The following is a 22,198-nucleotide window of genomic DNA, read 5'->3' on the forward strand; positions in this document are numbered from 1 at the left end:
GAAGATAAAAATAGTCTCGGTGTATCCAAAGCTTAAGGGCTTGGGTCACGTGCTAACCCTAAAAATAAACAGACAAACAACTGAACAACATCTGACGGCCTCCGTGGCGCAGTGGTATGCGCGGTGGATTTACAAGACGGAGGTCCTGGGTTCGATCCCCGGCTGGGCAGATTGAGATTTTCTTAATTTGTCCAGGTCTGGCTGGTGGGAGGCCTCGGCCGTGGCTAGTTACCACCCTAACGGCAAAGACGTACCGCCAAGCGATCTAGCGTTCCGGTACGATGCCGTGTAGAAACCGAAAGGGGTGTAGATTTTCATCCTCCTCCTAACAAGTTAGCCCGCTTCCATCTTAGACTGCATCATCACTTACCATCAGGTGAGATTGTAGTCAAGGGCTAACTTGTAAAGAATAAAAAAAAAAAAAAAATAAAATAACAATATGAAAACGGCTTTCGGTTGTTTCTTCAATTTTATCTTTTTGTAAAAGACAATTATTTACGCTAAACTTAACTTTCTTCAACAAAAACCATAAATCGTGACATGAAGGTTTGTGAAGGCACAGGGTTCTAAATTAGCTCAGTTCTGGACTTTGGTCAGTTTTTGTTTATGAGTGAGTTTTTCAATTTCATACGCGATTTTCCAGTCACGGCATCAGCAGAACTAAAGTTATTCGACGAACCCAAAGCACCTAAAGTTTATCTAAGCCAAGGTCTGACACTCACAGGAGATACCTTATGAGACTTTCTGACCCCTACGGTCTTCTAGTCCTCAGACTTACCAAACACCTCAGTTGAAAAGACTTTGCTGATCCCATAAAGAATTGGCTGCAGTATCATTTACGTCTCCAACAGATGGGCCAGTGCAAGTGCACACCTGTGGGCAAGTAAAATAAAAATATATTTTTTGCGTCAAGTCGAGCCGTCATGTACTACAAATGCTACAGATTCGTGAGAATAATTGACCGTTTGTGGCATGAGGATATTATATCAAATACATCTATACTTATAAGAGGTCAATTCTGTACATGAAATATATTTACAAAATTAGGTTAGGGGTAGGATAGGGGTAGCGTAGTAATAGGGTTTCACGCGGATGAAGTCGCGGGCGTTTGCTAGTACACAATAAAAAAAGTCCACGCCCGTGACTTGCAGTGTCAGGCATACAGTTTTTTTTATTCTTTACAAGTTAGTCCTTGACTACAATCTCACCTGCTCGTAAGTTATGATGCAGTCTTAGATAGAAGCGGGTTAACTTGTTAGGTGGAGGATGAAAATCCACACTCCATTCGGTTTCTACACGACATCGTAGCGGAATGCTAAATGACTTCGCGTTACGTCTTGCCGGGTAGGGTGGTAACTAGCCACGGCCGAAGCCACCACCACCAGCCAGGCCTGCATTAAGAAAATCTCGTTTTGTAAATCCACCGCGCATACCATTGCGACACGGAGGCCGTTAAAAAAACATTTCGACTAAGGTAGGCTTCATACGTACAAAATTGAACAACTCAAAAATCCTCCTCCAATATCCTCTCAATAGTCAGTGGATTTTTTTATTTATGCCACTTAATAGATCAAGACTCACTGAAGTCCACTTCTTGATCTGTTGTTGAACTACCGGTTATAAACACACTCAGGCTTAAAATAAACTCAAATAATAGATAGCTTTATTATTGTAAGTATGAAAGCTTTTAAGTGGCCACTTAAAGTTGCTCACAGTACGCGTAAAGGGCGCTTGTGAATGCTCAACAAATCCGTTTACAAAACTTGCTCTTTTTGAAGTGTTTTAGGTATCTTTTGGTGTTATACTTTATTCTTATACTCTGTTTTGTTGTTAAAGTTATCATGTAAGTTTAAATTGTTACTTCTACTTTGTTGATAACATTTAAAGTCAAAAAAATTGTTTACTTTATTTGATTTGAAATTATTGTCCTAACCTCGTTATCTCATTGACGTTCAACTTGAAGTCTTCGAAGTCTAACGTAACAAAGTTAAATATTAATAGTTTTGTATTGAACATCCCTTTGAATTTTTACGGCATATTCCAATGCGGTTTTCCAACAAACATCATCATCATTATTAACAATCCTCGGCTCACTGGTGAGCATGAGTCTCCTCTCAGAATGAGAGCGGTTAGACTAATATTCCACCACGCTAGTCCATGCCGGATAAGCAGATTTCACGCACGTAGAGAATTAAGAAAATTATCTGTTAAGCAGGTTTCCTTAAAATGTTTTTCCTTCACGTGATATTTGTTAATTTCTTAAAATGCACAAAACTGAAAATCCTACACCCTCCGTATCGTAGGCAGATATACAGAGAGAATGGATAGTGATTCAAATAAAATAAAAAATGTTATGGTATCAGGTCCACGCGGACGAAGTCGCGGACGTCCTCTAGTATAGTGATTAATAAATGGCACTGATTTTTTTAATATTTTATTTATACTAATATTACAAAGCTGAAGAGTTTGTTTGTTTGATTGATTGAACGCGCTAATCTCAGAAACTACTGGTCCCATTTTAAAAATTCTTTCAGTGTTAGATAGCCCATTTATCGAGGAAGACTATAGGCTATATATTATCCCCGTATTCCTACGGGAACGGGAACCAAGCGGGTGAAACCGCGCGGTGTCAGCTATTATTTAATGAACTACAAAAACACAAGCAGAACTGCGCTCGCGCACTATGCTACAGTAAAGTAACACTCGTTACACAAATGACGTAACGCGTCGTCAATTATTCATGCCCGCGTTTACTCAATTACGCATAGCGAGGCGTACTAAAACTACGGACTTTAATTTTTTTTTCAACTTTTACTTGAGATTTAAATTTTTTTTTTTTACTTATTTTTAGCCGTGCCGTGCCGAGCCGTGATAGCCCAGTGGATATGATAAGTAGGTTCGAATCCGGTGCACCTCCCAACTTTTCAGTTAGGCATTTTAAGAAATTAGATATTACGTGTTTTAAACGGTTAAGGAATAAACATATCCAGAACACCTGCATACCAGAGAATTTTCTTGAGAACGTGTGTAAAGTCTGCCAATCCGCATTGGCCCAGCGTGATGGATTATACGAAATTGACATACGTAACCCGGAATCGATGATCTAGGTATAAAGTAGCACAATTAATAAGGATTCTCTACACAATAATATTTAAAATCAGTCATCATCATCGTCACAAATAATAAAATATAGAATAAATGAAATGATAAATTTTAATAAAAAAATACAACCGACTTCAAAATCACATAAATGTTTCTACTAAACTAAAAAGCGAAAAATATCATCTTACTATGTGCTACCTTTGAATCAGTTTGAAGGCGGTACCAAGTTAGTATTCTGAAAGAACTGTCCGTAGATTCAGTTAAAATCTTTAAGAATTAAACGGCTTGAATTAATACATCACTACCTTGATAGTATTGCTTGTTTTGATGATCTTGTTGTTAATACTGAGGGATCCAGCAAACGCTATCCATGCCAATAAAAAAAAATAATACAAATAATGCGATTAAAAATTGGGGTAATAATAAAAATTAAAAATAAGCGTGAAAAATACTTTGAGACATAAATGTTCATAGCACCAAATACCTAATCAAACAAACCATTAAACTCAATCGAGCCGTTTCGGAGGAGTAAGACCACAAAAAATTAAAAAAAAAATACGTGTTAAAATAAAAAAAAATCTAATGTAAAAGGTCCGAAGTCCACACAACCAGTAGTCTCGCTGGAAATAGTAAATATTTCACGATGAAAGTGAAACCTATGATGACAGCGACATATTAGTTTTGACGTCACGACACGCGATCACTTCCCGTGCAAATACGAGTGAACACGGGAAGCTAAGCGTGTCTGCACATGCGTGCTTGAGGGTAGATGCGTAGAATTTTCATGTATGGGGGAAATTGAACAGCGGTAACCGAAATAATAGGTCAAAAAACGCTAGCTTGCGGCAAATACAATTTTATTTATGTCATCCACAGATTAAAGACTAATAGGCAGATAGAACTGATTATTTTTAAATATTTTTTTTCTTGTATTGAAAATTCAACACTTACATTTTTACCAGCAACTTTGTAACTACAAAGAGTAGACACAAGTTTAATACTAATTTACAAACTTCGATAAGTGTACACGTTTTTAAAAAGATGGTACACTTCAATCACATAAATTTTTATTACAGGAATTTTTATTTTATTGGGTCATCTTAATGAATGAAAAATAATTATTTCACTCAAAGCTTCTTCTACAAAACAAATGAAATATTATTCATAAAAAAAGATTCTGACTCTTCCTCCTTTTTTTGAATTCGGTTAAAAATAGTACGTTGGTAATATATTCCGTAATATTCAAGAAAAATTAAATCCTTAAAATATTAATTACAACAGCTACAGCATTGAAAAATCTTAAAGAAAGAAAGAAAAATTTGATAAATTCGAAAAAAAAATATATCTTGGTCACCCTAGGGATTTTTGGAAAACTATTCAAATTAGTTTTAGATAATTAGGTAGTTTCTACCTTTTCAGTTTTATCCATTAATTATAGAACAGCCTGTTTAAAAGTGTTTATAAGTTAAGTCTTCTTGAAATAAGTATTTTGATTTTGATTTTATTTCTATTCTGATTCTTTTTTTTTTTTTTTTTTTTTTTTTTTTTTTTTTCGTAGGGGGGAAAATCCTCATGGACACCCATGTTGGGTAGTGCCGGACTCTTACCGGCTAAAAACCCCTCCTACCTTCTAGACGTTTGGTGTTCCTGCCATAAAGCCTACCACCAACGTCGCGAGTCTTACTTCCCATTCTCTCTTTCATCCTTCTCCTTGATCTTCATTATAGTGTCCAGATAATTCCTAACTATATTCCATTTCTCACTGCATTCCAGCATTATATTTATTATATTATCTGCTGTCATCTCTTGTCCTAGGTCCTTCAATACTTCCTCTCTTTCAGCTCGGAACCGAGGGCAGGAAAAAATTGTATGTTCTGCATCATCATTGGGGTCAATGCAGTACATGCAATTGGAGCTCTCCGTTTTTTTGATGCGTGTTGTATACTGCTTAAAGACCCCATGACCTGTAAAGCACTGAGTCATTCCGAATGTAATGCTCCCATGTTTTCTGTTTACCCAGCTCTTAATATTCTTGATCAGCCTGTGAGTCCAACGACCGTTCGCAGATTGATCCCACTCCTTTTGCCACGCCTCTAACGTCTTTTCTCTGGCCATACTTCTTTCCTCTGGCATTTCCATCTTGTATGTTTTTGACCTTTCCCGAGCCAGAAGATGGATCGGAATAAGATTTGCCAATACAAGAGCAGCATCAGTAGAAATGGTTCTGTAAGCGCAGCATGATCTTAATGCCATGGTTCTCTGAGAGCTCAGTACCATTTTCCTGTACATGTCTTTATCCATGGCCGTCACCCATATAGGCGCCGCATACATTACCACAGATTGCATTGCCAAAGCTAATGTTCTCCTTTTTTGTGGACTTGGTCCTCGAGTGTTAGGCAGTAATGAAGACAATGCTCGGGTAGTTTTATGGGCCTTTTCACAGGCCATATTTAAGTGCTTGCTGAAGTTCAGCCGTGAGTCCAGAGTAACACCCAGATACGTTACAGTGGGAGTGGGTACCACCGGTGTACTACCGCACGTGAAATGGATATCCGCACGTAGTCTTCTATTAAAGATAATGGCCACAGTTTTTTCCGGAGCAATTTCTAGCCGATTATGCGTCATCCATAGCATCACACTATACAGGGTCTCGTTACCTTTTCTTACCAGATCTATACTATCTTTAGCAGTCACTGACACTGCTAGATCATCTGCATAGCAGACTAATTTAACCCCCTCTGGAACATCTATTGACATAACATCGTCGTATAGAATGTTCCACAGGGTTGGGCCGAGAACGGAACCTTGAGGGACACCACCTCCGATAGCAAGTTTGGTTTCCTTGTTAATTTGAATAGCTCTCTGCTCTAGATAGTCTATAATGCTATTTACTAAGTACTTGTTAACCTTTTTTATTTTTAGTTTAGCTATTATTTTTACCCAAGATGCCGTATTAAATGCATTTCTCACGTCTATTAAGATCAAGCCGTTCCATTGGTTTTCTACTTTGGCAGCTCTTGCATATGATACAACTCGCTTAATAGCGCCAATGGTTGTTCTACCTTTTCGGAAGCCAAACTGGTTATCATTGAGACCACCTTTTTCGTCTATATCTCTTACTAGTCTGCTATTTAGGAGAGTCTCGTAAACCTTAGCCAGAATATTGATCAAGCAAATTGGTCGATATTTAGTAGGATCCGAGGGCTTCTTCTTTGGTTTGTCGATCAGAATAAGTTTAGCTAGTTTCCAGCGTTCCGGAAACTTCCCACTTTCCAGGAGTCCGTTGAATAGTGTGAGAAAGTAGGTAGAATATTTTAATATGACTCTTTTTACGACTTCTGGGGGCAGAGAGTCAGGGCCTGGCGCTTTTCCCAGTTTTATTTTATTTGCCGCTCTCTTGATGTCCCCCTCGCAAAACTTCAATCCTTTTAGATCGTCTCTGTCTTCATTTACTTCTTCTATATTTATTCTCTCTTCTTGTGTTGTTGTAAAAAGCTCTTTGAACACATTAATCTTTTCTTTGAGAGGTAAAGTTCTTTTTGGATTTGGTAGTTGGAGTTGGCTTTTTACTATTTTGTAGGCTCCACCAAATACGTCATCTTCTAAATTGTCACACATATTGCCCCACCTCAGTTTTTTTGCAGAAATTATTGCCCATTTCAGTTCATTTTTATGGATTTTATAGTCATGCTTCAGATCTTCTCTTCTTTGAGTATTCTTACATTTCTGAAACTTCCTTCTTTTTATTCTGACATCCTTTATTTTCGCCTGAATACTTTCAGTCCACCAGTAAGGTAACTTATAATCGACGTTACATCTGATTTTTGGGGTACTTTCCTTGAAAGCTATTCCTAGAGCATGGTCACATTCCTCATGATTTATTTCCTTCCCAAGTATTGTTTTTTCAAAGATTTCAAAAAAAATATCCATATCAGTCTTTCCAAACGTATATTTTGGTTTGTCTTTTATTTTTTCCTCAATCTTAGTTATGATGATTCTATGATCACTCATAGGAACATCATCCTCGAGGACTGACCATGTAATATTCTGTGTGGGCAAGTTATCACTTACAATAGTGAGGTCGATGTATGAGACTCCGTTTGGGCGTACGCAGGTTGGCACTTTTCCGTCATTGAGAATGTTGAGCTCTAGGGACTGCGTCCACTCCAGCAGGTCAATGCCTCGTTTTGTTGTGTCTTTACCTCCCCAACAGACGTGTTTGGCATTAAAGTCCCCAGTTATTATAAATTCGTTTGTAGGACATGCCAGCATCCTAATGTCATATTGGATGTTTTCCAAGTGGGTTAAAAAATCCTCATGGGTACATTTATTTGGGCTAATATACACACTGTATATGGTAGTATTTTTGGTCTCCACACAAATAAAGCAACCCACAGTGCGGTAATTTAATATATCATATTTTTTGCTATAATTAATGATCATAGCACTTAAATCCTCACTGATATATTGATGTTTATTGTTGGTTTTACATTTTGCTAAATTTGGTTCGGTAAAGGCTATGAAATCGCACTTAGTTTCATACGCTACTATCATGGCCATATCGTGGGCAGTGATACTTCTGTTCGCGTTTACTTGGAGGACTATGAATTTGGTTTCTTAGAGAACTCCATGACGTCTCCTTTCTTGTTTTTTCTGGCTTTACTTAGGGCTAGCTTAAAGAATCTACACCTACCACTACCTGCTGGATGACCATTAATGTTGCAATGTGGACAGAAAGCTTCATTTGTGCAGTCTATGGCCTTATGTCCATCTTGAGCACAGTGGTGGCATTTTTGGCTTCTATCCACGCCTGTGCATTTTGGTGCTACATGGTCATATGCCCAGCACCGATAACATTTTGTAACGTCAATTCTTTTTTGAACTCTACAGATACTTAGTCCTATTCTAATTTTGACATTTTCCAAGATTTTATCTGCATCTTTTTCGTTAAGAACTATCGTCGCTATTTGATTACCATTTTTCATTGGTCTTAGGGATCTCACTTCCAGTTGATCTATTGATTGATCTATATTTGCGTCGCATATTGCTGTCTTAACTTCTTCTATGTCTGCTGTACTATCAATATCCCTAATGTGTAGTGTACTTTTTTGATTTTTGACAAGCATCTTCACGTTCTTATTTTGTACCAAGTCTTTAATAGTTTTGGACACTTCATCAGCATTTTCTTTTACTCTTACTAATACGTCGCCTCTATTCGTCTTTCTCACTCCTTTGATCTGTTCTAAAACCTCGCTTCCTTTAAGACCAAGTTTTAGCTTTTTTAGTACATGTGCATATGACTCTGTATCTCCTTTAATAAGTATAATATCTTCTGGCTTTCTCGCCGTATTTTTACTTCTTTCTCCTTGCATTCTTTTTTTTCGTTCTCAGGAATACTGAGATCTCTGTAGTTTTAAATATTGCTTGGAGGATCTTGCGCATAGTATTAATTTCTATGCCCTGAGGTGCGACAATCGATATTTCCGACATACCAAGATTTTTTGCAATCTCTTTGATTTCTTCACATAAGTTATAAATATCCTGTTGACTTCTTCCGTCTTGCTTATATGGATCATAGAAAAAAACAATTACCCTATTTGTCTTAGTTTTGCTTTTTTCTGTAGTCAGAATTGTTACTGATTGCTCTATTATATTGTAACTCCCCCCTTCACAGATTATCTTGTCTCCTTCTAGCACTTCTGGATATCTATTGATCACCCTTTTTCCGACTCTCGACTGCACTTTTGTATTGTCTTCACAAAAGTATACCACATTGCTGCGGACATCTCTAAATATATCACCGTGGTCTATTATAACATTTTTAAAACTATCGTTTGTCCATTCTAGGTGAAGTTTCGGCAGCAGCTCGTCATAGTTCTTTAGTTCCTGGTCATTGAGATTGAATCTATTGTCAGGGATTTTATTTTTAGCGTATATGTAATCTCTTTCATTTCTTAATTCTTCAAATTTATTTTCGTAGTCTTCTTTAATACTTTTAATTTGAGTTTCTAATTCTGAGACGCATAGTTCTTGTGTACTCTTGTACATATTAAAGTCCTGTTGTAGTTCATAGAACTTTGCCATATCATATTTATATTTTGTGACTGTCTGTCTGACTAGGCTTGTTAAGTCCAATGCAAATTGTTTGATCTCTTGGTGAACTCTTTTATTCCCTCTAGTAAATTTTGCCAGTTCCTCCACCTTAGCCTTAATTTTCTTTAGTTCTTCTGAGGGTTCTATGTCGTTTGGTTGTACCATAGTAGGGCTCGATACTTTTTTCCTTTTCTTTGGCTGTTTTTCTTCTTCTACTCTTCTGTGTTTGATAAGTTTACTATCTTCGTCATCTTCACCGTTATCAGTATTTTCAGAAGCATCGCTTTCAATATTTGTTTCATGTTCTTGTGTTATAGCGAGTCCTGGTGGTGTTCTCTGTACTGTACCTCTTCTAGCGAAAGGGTCTTCAACTTTTTCAGCTTCCTCTCCTTTAAATGGCTTGATACATTTTGGCAAAACGTTGCCCCCCCCAGAATACGAGGGGCAGCCCCTTTCATCAGCCGGAGCTTCCAGGGGACGGGATTCTCCGGCGCGAGAATGCTCAGCGCCGGTACCCGCCTGGGGTATATGTTTTTTTTGTTGTGCTTCCATGTTATAAATCAAGATCTCTATAGATCTCCTCCTTCCCATCTTTCAAAGAAAAAACAGCCGCCCAATGTGGAACAGACGCTGACCAGACAGCCGCTCGCTCCGAGTACAGACGCTGCCTGGATTTGAGGTCTTCACCTGTAACCCTAGGCAGGGGACCGCGATATTCCCCGCAGTACTGGGACCCCCTCCGAACTTCGCCATCACGTGAGCCGGCCTACTGACTCCCGTGATGCCCACCCCCGCGACGTGGACGCGCCAAAGGAGATTTGTCCAAGTGAAACACAGAGAAGATGTCTCTGTCCTTCCTTGGACCGGGCTAACGGTCTTGTATGACCCCAAGACCGAGGGCAAGCATCTATTCTGATTCTGAAATAAACGAATTTGAAGTAATTAGGAAACAAATTCCACAAAAGTGGGTTTTAACATAGCAATGTAGCGTGACTTCGCGTGCGTGCCGGGTTCCGTATGTAATACGATGAATATTAATGATGATGATTGTGCCGACGCTTGGTGATTTACATGTGTTGTTGTTTCCTATTGTGTTGTAATAGCTTTGCTTTTGTTGACAACAAACATTTAACGGCTTGATTACAAGGGAAAGTTATTTATTAATTAATACGCAAATACGATTTGGTGGGCAAATATGTTTTAATAGCGAGAACACAGATATGCGTATTGCGTTTGTCTTTTGCTAATAATAAAGCCTTAATTTCCAATAAAACACTAAAAACAAGTACAAACACATTAAAAGATTCTTTTCTTTTTTTTTAAATAATTATTATTTTTAGGCATTGCTTATTTAGTTATATTTTATATTTTTGTAGCTACATCCATTGTTTTAAGTTTTTTTTTACTTATATGTTATTATTTTTAATAAATAATGTTAGCGCCCGTGATGTCACCCTTTTAAAGACTTTCACTGAAAACCAGCGCTGCAGCTTGCTGCAGCTTTATGCTGAGTGGGAGACCTTAATTTGGTCAGAGCGTTTTTCTTTTTTTTTCCTTTATAATATAAATGATTAGTTTTAAGTTTTTACTGACCAAATAAAAATAGTTTTTTCTTTCTCTTCTTTCTTTCTTTCATCGTCATCATTATGAACCTATATACGACTCAATTCTGAGTCTCTTCTCAGAGAGGGGTTAGACCAATAGCCCACCTCGCGTGCCCAATGCGGCAGACTTCACACACGCAGAGAATTAATTTAGTCTGGGCATGTATTGCGGATGGATTGATGGAGGGATGAAAGTCATATTACAAGAAGAATGTTGAATTTGTAAGTGGAAGGACAAATGGAATGGAAGTCCAAAGAAGAGATGGTTTGAGTGTGTGAAGGACATGTGTGTAAAGGCAGTAGATGATGAGTTGACGAGTAATAGAGACTAGATAATGGAGGAGATTGACCTATTTTGTCGACCACTTTAAGCGGTATAAGGAAAAGTAGATGATTATTGAGTAGGTACTTTCTTACCCATTATCCTTGAAAAAAAAAATTAAATACTTACCCGGAAGAGCTCTATCACAAAGAGCTTTAACACTATCAATCTTACTTAACAATGTTGTTTTTTGGTTGCTATAGAATGCGGGGTTCCCCTGCGTAGACACACGAGGCAGCCCCGGGAGAGGTCGGTGGGTCAACTCCGCATAATCAAGGGACGGGAATCGAAGAGAGGCGCCTGGCCTTGGCAGGTGAGAATTCATTATGATTATAATACTGAAGCAAAAGGTATAATGTGCTTTGTGTCACTTTAGGGTATCTCAAAGTGGTCACGAACCCCTGGGGGTTTGCCATTTGAGGGTAAAGGGTGCGAAACGAGATTTACGTTATGGTGGCTGAATAACTACTAGATTAACGAGACAGGAAGAATAACACGAACGCTATTTTTTTTGTTTTTTTTTTCTTAGAAAAAAATTAATAAATGAAAATAAATAAAAATTTCTGTACGTTAAGCTGGAATCGAACTCTGGTTTAATAAATTTTGCCACACCACTTAGTCCAGTTGAGTCGATATGATAACGTCGAAATGTGTTAACTTGATGGACGGCTTGGCTGTTAGGTTTTTATTTACGTTACGGAATTTCTTGAATCGTTCCTCGCGCTCAAAGCCCGCGGTTAAAGCTATGCAATAGCCAGATACACATAGGCGTATACAATGGGTGGGCCGGGTGGGCCGGGTTCACCCTAGAATAGTCCAGTGCACACCCTAGGATACTGAGCTACCGATTTGAAATTCTATGATGGTCGCCGAAATACTAATAATTATACACAAAATATCATTTAAAATAACAAAGTAGAACAACTTATAAAAAATAAATGCAATAAATATTTTAAAAAATATATTAAGGCCTTTTCTGATACCTACCATAAACCTCATAGACAAAATAAAAAAAAAATAGTCGAGCCGTTTCAGAGGTCTGCGTCCACAAATATTGCTAGCGTAATTTTTATACAGGCCCACCTCGGGATCCTAGATACGCCAATGCAGATACAACTAAAATCCTAAGGTCAGCAGACTTGACTTGCAATAATAATCGCCGTAGAGGTATAGTGCTACAAACTACTATAGATAAACTGCATGCTCTTGACTTTACCTACAACAAATATTATCAACTTGCCCCCCCATAGGCTACGGACTGGCGACGTTGACCAGCGAATTATATTATATTATTGAAATCGTAAGGACAGTGGTGATACTTAACAGCCTTACGGAAATTCAGATGGAAACAGTGCTGCCCTAGCGGATCTATTTTAAATCTTCGTAGAAAAAAACCAGTTATTAAATTATTAATATTGATATCGTAAAGTCGATGTTGTTCGTTTAAGATAACTTATATAGAACGGAAATAAGGGTCAAAAATAAAACAAGTAACTAACTAACGCACTGCAATTTGCCAACTACTATAATAAAACTTTCACTATCGGTCTTTTATTGCGTAATATTGCAATAAATTTTATTATTGTAAAACACTGTGCTGCAAATAATGCAAATGCATCTACTCCATTAAAACGAAGGGATCATTAAATTACATAATTAATTAAACGAGCTTTATTTCCTTCCAAACTATTTTTGAATATTTGAACTAAGTATATTACAAATTGAGTTATAGTTAGATACATTGTTAGAGGGTAGTAGGTAGTATATTATTATTTAATTATTTTATATTATGTTAGTTTTGTTAACTGACGGGATTACAGGCTCGGCGATAGCCTCATATGGTGATTAGAAGCGACACCTGCTTCTACAGGCGGGTCACTGGGTGGGACTAATGTCATGATCAATGGTGTCAGTTGGATCATAGCCGGTATCAGTGTGTGTAAATGGGATGCCATAAGGAATTGCTTAAATAGATAATAGACTAATCTAGCTAGCCTATTCACTTTACAATTAACATCAAATCAATAACAACCGCATCTTTCACATTCCGTAAAGCCCATTGTTAACGATGTCACTGGTTAATGATTTTGATCAGTTATTAGATTAATATTGAATAGCTAGTTGGTAATTTTCGTGTATCTATTACACTTACTCTAAATTAGAGAAAAGGCCACCAGCCGGCCTATTCACTAGCTTGGTCTATATTAACAACCTATTAGAATCAATATCAAATCAACAACCACATTTTTCGTATTCTGTAAATAATGGCATAACAATGGCAGCTGAGTGGATTGACACTTGACGTCATTTTCGTTAACAATGGGCTCTACAGAAAACGAAAAATGTGGTTGAGAAATTTTTGAAATTGTTTTTTTTTTCTTTACAAGTTAGCCCTTGAATACAATCTTACCTGTTGGTAAGTGATGATGCAATCTATGATGGAAGCGGGCTAACTTGTTAGGATGAGGATGAAAATCCACACCCCTTTCGCTTTCTACACGACAGCATACGGAACGCTAAATCGCTTGGCGGTACGTCTTTGTCGGTAGGGTGGTAATTAGTCACGGCCGAAGCCTTCCACCAGCCAAAAATTCAAGTTAAAGCCATGATAGTGAATAGACCAGCTAAACTACGCGGTGTTCTGCTGGTAAATGAAAAGGTTGTATTACAATATTGCAGGTGTCCCTCCAACTGCTGCACCCCAACTACGGTCTGATCGGTCACTGGTGCGGCGGGGTGCTCATCCACCCCCAGTGGCTGCTCACCACGGCGCATTGCATACACAAGTAACAGCATTTTCATCATCATCATCATCATCATCATCATCATCATCATCATCCATCATCATTATCATCATAATCAGCCTATTTAAACGGCCCACTATTGGGCCAGACCTCCCTAATTATAAGAGAGGGGATAGGGAACTCACCATGCTGCTTCAAAGTAGATTGATGGGATAAAGATAATATTAAATTAACGGCCAATCATTATCGTCAACCGATGGAAGTCCACTTGGACATAGGTCTCTTGCATGGACTTAAGCCGCCAGCATCCAGCAGTTCTCTGTAATACTTATGTCTTCGGTCCACCATGCGAGAGTCGACCAACTGCACTGACTGCGGGGTCGCTATTCCATCACCATGCGACCCCAACGTCCATCGACTCTTAGAACTATGTGGCCTGCCAATTGCCACTTCAGCTTCGCGACTCGCTGAGCAATGTTACTTAGGTTCATCGTAACTGCTACTATTGGATGTCGATAATAATAACTAGGACCGACGCCTTGACGTAAATCTAAAGCACGAGGTGTAACACCATCAAGTATTCAAATCCGTCCTGAGATTTTTAACTGAAAATTTCTTAGAAAAAAGGAAATTAAACGTGTGTCTCGCTCGAAAAAAGTGATAATTCAAACCTGCTAGCGTATGCGTGAGAGAAAGGCCAGCTAGACAGAGCTAGCTCGCTCGCTGTAGCGCGTTACGTTACGAAGCGGCTCACTCTACCATAAGAAGTTATCACTTCAAAAACTGAACATCTTAAACAGACCGAGCAAAGTTTCACATCGTATTAGGAACCAACTAAACAGTTGACTTCAACACAAAAAACTCTCTACAAGCTTTAATTATGTAACTTGAATTATCTATGCCCAATATTTTTTAAATAAAAACCATAAAGTATAAGTAGTTAGTAGTTTTTTGTGATATTTCTCTCCAATTCTTTGGAAAAGGCAAACTTGTTTTTTTTTAAAGTTCAATGTATAACATTTCAGTGAGCTGTTCAATCTGCCAGTCCCTGCGCTGTGGACAGCGGTGCTGGGAGAGTGGGACCGGGCAGAACAGCGAGGTGCTTATGTGCCGATAGAGAGGATCATCCTCCACCATCGCTTCCATAACTACCAGCATGACATAGGTGAGGATCATTCACATTATAGGTATAAGATCAAATTAACTTAGTAAAGTTCAATAATTACTATTTATACCATGAGTTGCTTCATTTGAAGATGCAAAGTACTAAGTTAATTGTATCTGAAGAATAAAGCGGCGAACATATTATTACTGTCTACTACACTGAGAAATAAGCTACTTACCTAAGGAGCTTGCAAATTATTACTCACTACGGTAACATACGCAGCATACGTAAAATATATGCCGTATAGGTACATAGTAATGGTGCAGCTTACTATGCCGTTTAGAAGCAACACCATGTTGTATACAAACTTCTTATGTAAATAAATGTGTATACAAAATTTCCGGGATGAACTTAACCTATAGATTGTTTAATAGCCTCCTGTTAAAATAATTTCAGAAATTTCAAAGATTAGCCCGTAGAAACAGATGACAAAAATTTCAAAAAAGTTACATTACTTATTACAGTTACTGATAGTGATACTTTTAATATTTCAGCTCTGATGAAGATGATAAAAGCAGCTGACGTCAGCGCCGGCAGTCGTATCCGAGCTATCTGTCTGCCACCATATGAACCACCAATAATACACAACACTGAACGAAGCACTTCATTCTATCACAAGCCACAAAACGAAATAAAGAGAAAAGCACGACCACCCAGACCAAATCCGAACACCGCTGCGAAGTATTTAGAAAAGCTTAACAATTTAACACAAACAGTATTTTCTGGGATGGGAAATAAAAAACACAAGAACACGCGATACAATGTCAGAGTTTCAAATGAAAGACCCACGGAGAGAAAAACTGACGATGAATCCAGTAGAGAAGATAACGAAAAGAAAAAGAATGATGCTGTGTACGACAGTGCTTCATTAGATAGTGTAGTGAGACTAATAAAAACTAAAGTAACTAAAGACAAAAGAATAGAAAGTAATAAGAGAAGTGATAAAAAACTTCTGTTCGGTGAAGAAATAGATCCTTTTATAGATGATAACAACAGTATAGATTTTAAAGATGAATGTTATGCTACCGGATGGGGAAGAGAGCAGACGAATGGCACTTTAACAGACGTTTTGTTAGAAGCAGAGGTGCCGGTGCTACCTTTGCAACTTTGCAGGGATAGATATGCTCTGACTTTGCCGCTAAATGATGGACATCTGTGCGCAGGGAGTACGGATGGCAGTACAGGAGCTTGTGTGGTATGTATTTCTGAACTCTTAACTAAATAGTTTTTATTTACTTCAAACCTTTGATAGTAAAAAAGGCGTCTTGTCTGTCCATCCACCCAAATACACGAAACCAAACTAATACTCAACGAACGGCCATGTGGTTTTCGTGTTGAAAATGGAATAATTTTGCGTCGTTTTGAGAGAATAATTTCGAAAGCACAGACTAGTTCTATATTATTTGGCAAAGTAGAATGTATGTAATCCTGCTTTACGATTCAAGTAGGAAATATCGTTATAGTTAGGAAAATGTCGTTAAACAATAACATGAAACGAATGAAAGTAAAAGGAACGTATTATTATGCTTTATTGTGCCATTACGTGATACATTTCCACGAAATCTCTGAATCTACAGATATCTATTAAAACGTCTGTTACTTTCGAATTAAGAGATTCAAAATTAAATAATTAAACAAATCAATATGTTATCTTATCTTTGATCGTTCTTGTAATATTAGGATGAACAGCAGCCGTGATTTAAATTACTGATGTGTATTTATGAGGAACGCACATTTATCAACATAGGTAGCGCGTACCAATAACTGAAACGGTAAACAAATTCACAATACATACGATCTACTATTATGCATTGATATTAAGAAATCGGTTAAAACCGATAAAGACATTATTAGATCAATCGATAATTATAGAAACATAGTGACAATAATTAGTAGGAATTATAGGTTATTTTTATGACTAACTCTGACGGTAATCAAATGGGCGTGCCTAGAAGACAAGAGCTTTCTTCTAAAACAACTGGTCCAAATAACGCCTTGTCTATTCATGTATGCCGGTGTAAATACAGAAAAGAGGCGATGACGTAACAAATACTTCAAAATGACAAACGGAAGCTGTTTTAATATGCATATGCTCTCCATGCGTACCAAATATAGACTAGGTCGTCTACGTTTTCACTTAAAACTAAATAAAATAGCAATCAGACGGTCACTTCATCATCATTATCAGTCACTGATAATGATGATGAAGCTTTAAGAATTTAGAATTTAAGAATTTAGAGCTGGAATATTAATGGGTTCGATCGACACTGCGCTTTCCGATGCAGGGTCGCCATTCCAGCATTCCCATTCATCGGATCTAAGAACTACAAGACCCGCCTGCCGCTATTTCAGCGTTTCTGACACGGAAGGCGCTTGCTTGTTTGTTAAAATAAAAAAAATATTAAAAAAGGTCGACTATGTATACTCGAAATTTACTTAGATGACTTTTTTACACAACAATAATGGCCGACTATGAATCAAAGACAATCAGTAGGGTTGAGAAGTTAACGGCGGGCATCGGAACGATATCAAGTAGGTATCGTTATAACTGAAATACCTAAACTAAAACATCCGTTACTATACTACGTTATCTTAAAAGGGAACGTATAGTAACGTTTGTCGGTTGTGTGCATTTTAAGAAATTAAATATCACGTGTCACAAACGGTGAACGGTGCACGGTTTATGCCTATGGGTACGCGTGGTTAAGAAATGGGGTAATCTTTTTTTATTATTATTATAAATATACTTAAACAATACACATCACTATCTAGCCCCAAAGTAAGCATACAGAGTAGCTTGTGTTATGGGTGCTAAGATAGTTGATATTATAGTATTAATATACAATTATATACTACATATAAATACTTATATACACTCATGCTCATCACACAAATATTTTCCAGTTGTGGGAATCGAACCCACAGCCGTGGATGCAAAAAGCAGGGTCACTACCCACTGCGCCACGCGGCCGTCTCTTTCTTTAATCTTTTGGGGACGTACTAACGTCCAAGATTTGCTTATACTTCAAAAAAGTGTGCACGTATCCACGTACATACTGGGTGTAAGGGACATGATACCGAAAACTGCGTGAAGAGGTTAAATTTAGTTTCCACAACGATATTTTAAATAACAATTACGTGGGAAATGAGAAAATTCAGATTTTGAAAATTTTGAGCACGCAATGTACAGCTAACAATGCGATAACAACGCTCCGCAATCTACTGTGTACGTACGAGTAGGTACGTACGCATCGACAGCAAATCGGCTGGCTACACTTACCTATCTAATACCTATTTTTTATACTTTACAAGTTTTTAACTAGGTACAGGTAATTAACTTACTTCAGGTTGTTTCTCGTTTACGAGACGTTCTGTCGTCATAGTAGGTACAATATTCATGAGTACTGAATTGATTTGATCTAAGCATTTCAAGACTTCTCAGTCAACACACACAAACACACACAATATAAACGACACAATTGTATGAGTATTCGTTACAGAAAATCACTACTACCATAACATAGAACATACACAAAGGTTTTTGAATTTTGGTTTGTTTGTCAACAGACCGCCGAACACGAACTAAAGAAAAAATAGCGTAGCGTCTAGCGAAAGGACCTAAAGTTTCAATATTTTGAAAATACCTATTAACCACGCCGCGCGGCTTAGGTTAGAGAGAGATAGCAATTATTTTCCTCGGCACCGGCGGCGGTCGGCAATACAACGTCGCGCAGTTTGTTTGTGACTTTGTATAGATAGATACCTATTAGTCGTGACCTGCCTATTTGACCTCTTGGAAAACAGCTGATCGCGCGCATTTTGCAAATTAAATTTACATTGCTAGTTTTTGTTAAAATCTTGATTTGACGATTTTTATTAAAAATCGTATTGAGATAATGTTATCCATACCAGTGTTTGAATAATGCTACTATTCGTAAGATATCTTTTACGCTATAGAATAACGTGAGCATATGTATTGTATAATATTTTTATTAAAAAACTATTTTTTAAAATAAAATGATTATAAAATATTTCATTTTCCCATCTTTAAACTAACAACATATCAATTATTAAAGAATCATTCATTATCATTTATCGATAAGTTAACGCTCGATGTTATTTACCCATCCTTGCTTTTCATAGACAATCTAGCGTTACGAAATGTCAAATTGCCGTAATCGTAGTTAAGCTGTCCAAATTAATCTCGTTGTGATTTTGTTTTTCAGAAAATAAATGTGAATAAATCGTAAATTCGGTGTAGTTTTTGGTGTAATTCGTACTGTATGCGTATAATAAAGGATTTAGACACTTTGTTCTTTAGAAATTACGTATAACGTAAGTGAAATATGTGATTTTAGTGACAAGACGGGTTTGTTTTGGTGATAAGACTTCTAAGAAAATTTTTGGTATACGTCTTACAAGTTTGACAATTAATTGATCGATCTATGCGTGCGGTATTTGCGGTAGATAGATCGGCGTTCCATTTTAGATACAATCGATCATGATATCTCCAAGTGTCATGTTACAAGTATTTAATAGTGAATGTCAATTAAAAGCGGCATTTGTACAAATAAAAGTGATGGATGATAAACGGCTACGTAATACTAAATGTAACCGAAAGTTGTATCTGTGATAAGAATAATAGAAACTGACGTTTGATCTATCCCTTGATTTCTTACGTCATTTTGACGTGGGCTTTTGTATGCCTCAGAATAACTATTCTAGTAGTAGTTAATGGAATAAAAAGCTTCTTATGGCTAGACCTTCCTTATTTTATAAAAACTGAAAGTCAGCCCATTCTCCTAGCAAGTGTTTGGACATGGTGACTTTGGCAGATGTCTACTGAGCCGAATATGGGTTGTTGACCGAGTCTCCTCTCAGAATGAGAGGGGTTAGGTCAATAGTCCACCACGCTGGCCCAATGCGGATTGGCGGACTTTACACACGCAGAGAATTAAGATAATTCTCTGGTATGCCGGTTTCCTCACGATGTTTTCCTTCACCGTTTGAGATACGATATATTTAATTTCTTAAAATGCACACAACTGAAAACAACAACACAAGATACCTATTATGCGCAGCAGTGAATGATGATGATAATGATGAGAAACAGTCATGTCCCTGGGGAAAAGACTGTTTGACATGACATGACAGGACACCGAGAAACTAAGTGCCTAGTGTCTGGACATCGCTTTGTTTCTCGGTTTTCTTATGACTTGCTACGTAATCGGGTTTTTATTTTTGTTTTTTTTTTTATTATTTCAGGGTGACAGTGGCGGACCTCTGCAGTGCAGGTCGGGGGGTCGCTGGGAGCTGCGCGGGCTGACCTCCTTCGGGTCAGGCTGCGCTCGGATGGGCGTGCCCGATGTTTACACTAACGTGGCGCACTATGTCTCGTGGATATACGCACATGTTTATACTAGCTGATACTTTACTTTGTTCTAGACTATAACCCTATAATTCGTAAACATGGGTTGAGATCTAAACGTCAATTGTCTTCAAAGTAAAGTGGACCTAATGACTAATGTTTAACGTTCACTTTACTTTGAAGAAATTTGACGTTTAAATCCTGATTCTAAAATGTTTTTATATAAATCAAAATGTGACTGTGGTTTGGATAACTCTGTTTTTGGAGTAAATTTTAAAAAAGTGAATACTTATAGTTATTCACACAATAATAAAGCACAAAAAAAGAAAAAATTGAGTTCTAAATAGAATCAAATTTTATAGTAAGGTACGTTTTACATACCGCTAAGCGATTTAGCGTTCCGGTACGATGTCGTGTAGAAACCGTAAGGAATGGAAATTCATCGTCCTTCTAACAAGTTAGCCCGCTTCCACCTTAGATTGCATCATCACTTATCATCAGGTGAGATTGTAGTCAAGGGCTTACTTGCAAAAATAAAATAGGCAGATGCCTAATTACACCAGCAGCCATGCTTCAGACCGGAACACAGTAATACTGCTTGGTGGCGGAAATAAAATTGTCGTAGTACTAACCGGATAAGCTCTGTCACAAAAGCTTTACTACTACTACAGAAAATGTACTAAAAACTATAATATACTTGCGTGAAACAACAGACATTTGGATCTACACCCATCGATCTAATATATATACTAATATTATAAATGCGATAGTAAGTCTGTCTGTCTGTTACTTTTTTTACGGCTAAACGGCTGAAACGATCAAGATGAATTTTGGTACAATATGACCTTGGAAGACATAACGTACTTTTTGACCCTAAAATAAAAATTGAAGGGAGTGAAATATGGGTTGAAAGTTTGTATAGAAAGTCCTTCACTTTTAGAGTTAAGTTTTAAAAAAATGTTCATAGATCATTAAAAATACGAAATATAATGTTATTCAAGAATTTTTAAAATTCAACCCCTAAAGTGATGAAAAAGGGGTTCAAATTTTACACTGATTTCCACGCGGACGAAGTCGCGGGCGTCCGCTAGTGTATTTACGACAGTGTCAAATATTACACGTCACATTTTACAAAATATGTTAATTCGTTTAATTTTAAGTATACTGTGTGCCTAGTGGAAGTTTTCAATATTTTCATACTGTTACTATCACGTTAACGTAAACGCGAATTTATATGGAATTGAAACAGTTGTGCAGTAGTGCCACTAGATGGCGCTGTTTCAATTACTTAGAAATTCGCGTTTACGTCAACGCGATAGTAACAGTATCAAACTGCCACTAGGCATTTTGATTACCATTGTAAATATTGTTAGAATCTATATATAATCTAGTCTATTATTTATTTGCAAAAAAATAGATGTACTTACTAAAATAAAATCCTACAGTCGGATAATTAAAGATAAGTATGTAAAAATATGTTATAAGTTAGATAAATATAATTATAATGTGCAATTGTAAAATAAAAACAACTTATTTTCTTATATATTCATTTATTTACACAACACCTTCAGTCTAGTTGTATTTACAATGCTTAGGGACTGTTTCACAATATTCTGAAGAATTTAGGACAGCCTTAAATACCTACCTAAAGCCTAATTCGATGTGGAATGTTTATCAACAAACAAATTAAAAATTCAGGAAAAAAATGCATGTCATTTCATACTTGATTTAGTTAAAATTATGTTTTTTTAAACAAAACGCTATTTAAAAAATATTAACTTTATCCAATCTAGGAGCTTA

General features: G+C 37.1%; 1 protein-coding gene across 1 annotated transcript in view; it reads left to right on the plus strand.

Moving 5' to 3' along the window:
- LOC112053311 (transmembrane protease serine 12) overlaps window positions 1-21,810 on the plus strand; it is a 40,585-nt gene extending 18,775 nt beyond the window's left edge. The window contains exons 2-6 of the mRNA XM_052883777.1: window positions 11,325-11,434; window positions 13,801-13,907; window positions 14,891-15,030; window positions 15,525-16,225; window positions 20,296-21,810. Of these exons, the coding sequence (XP_052739737.1) occupies window positions 11,325-11,434; window positions 13,801-13,907; window positions 14,891-15,030; window positions 15,525-16,225; window positions 20,296-20,457 (1,220 nt within the window). The 3' untranslated portion in view covers window positions 20,458-21,810. The remainder of the gene's footprint in view (window positions 1-11,324; window positions 11,435-13,800; window positions 13,908-14,890; window positions 15,031-15,524; window positions 16,226-20,295) is intronic.
- Window positions 21,811-22,198: the final 388 nt, after the last annotated feature.

This window comes from Bicyclus anynana, chromosome 10 (genome assembly GCF_947172395.1).
Source record: "Bicyclus anynana chromosome 10, ilBicAnyn1.1, whole genome shotgun sequence".
NCBI classification, from domain to species: domain Eukaryota; kingdom Metazoa; phylum Arthropoda; class Insecta; order Lepidoptera; family Nymphalidae; genus Bicyclus; species Bicyclus anynana.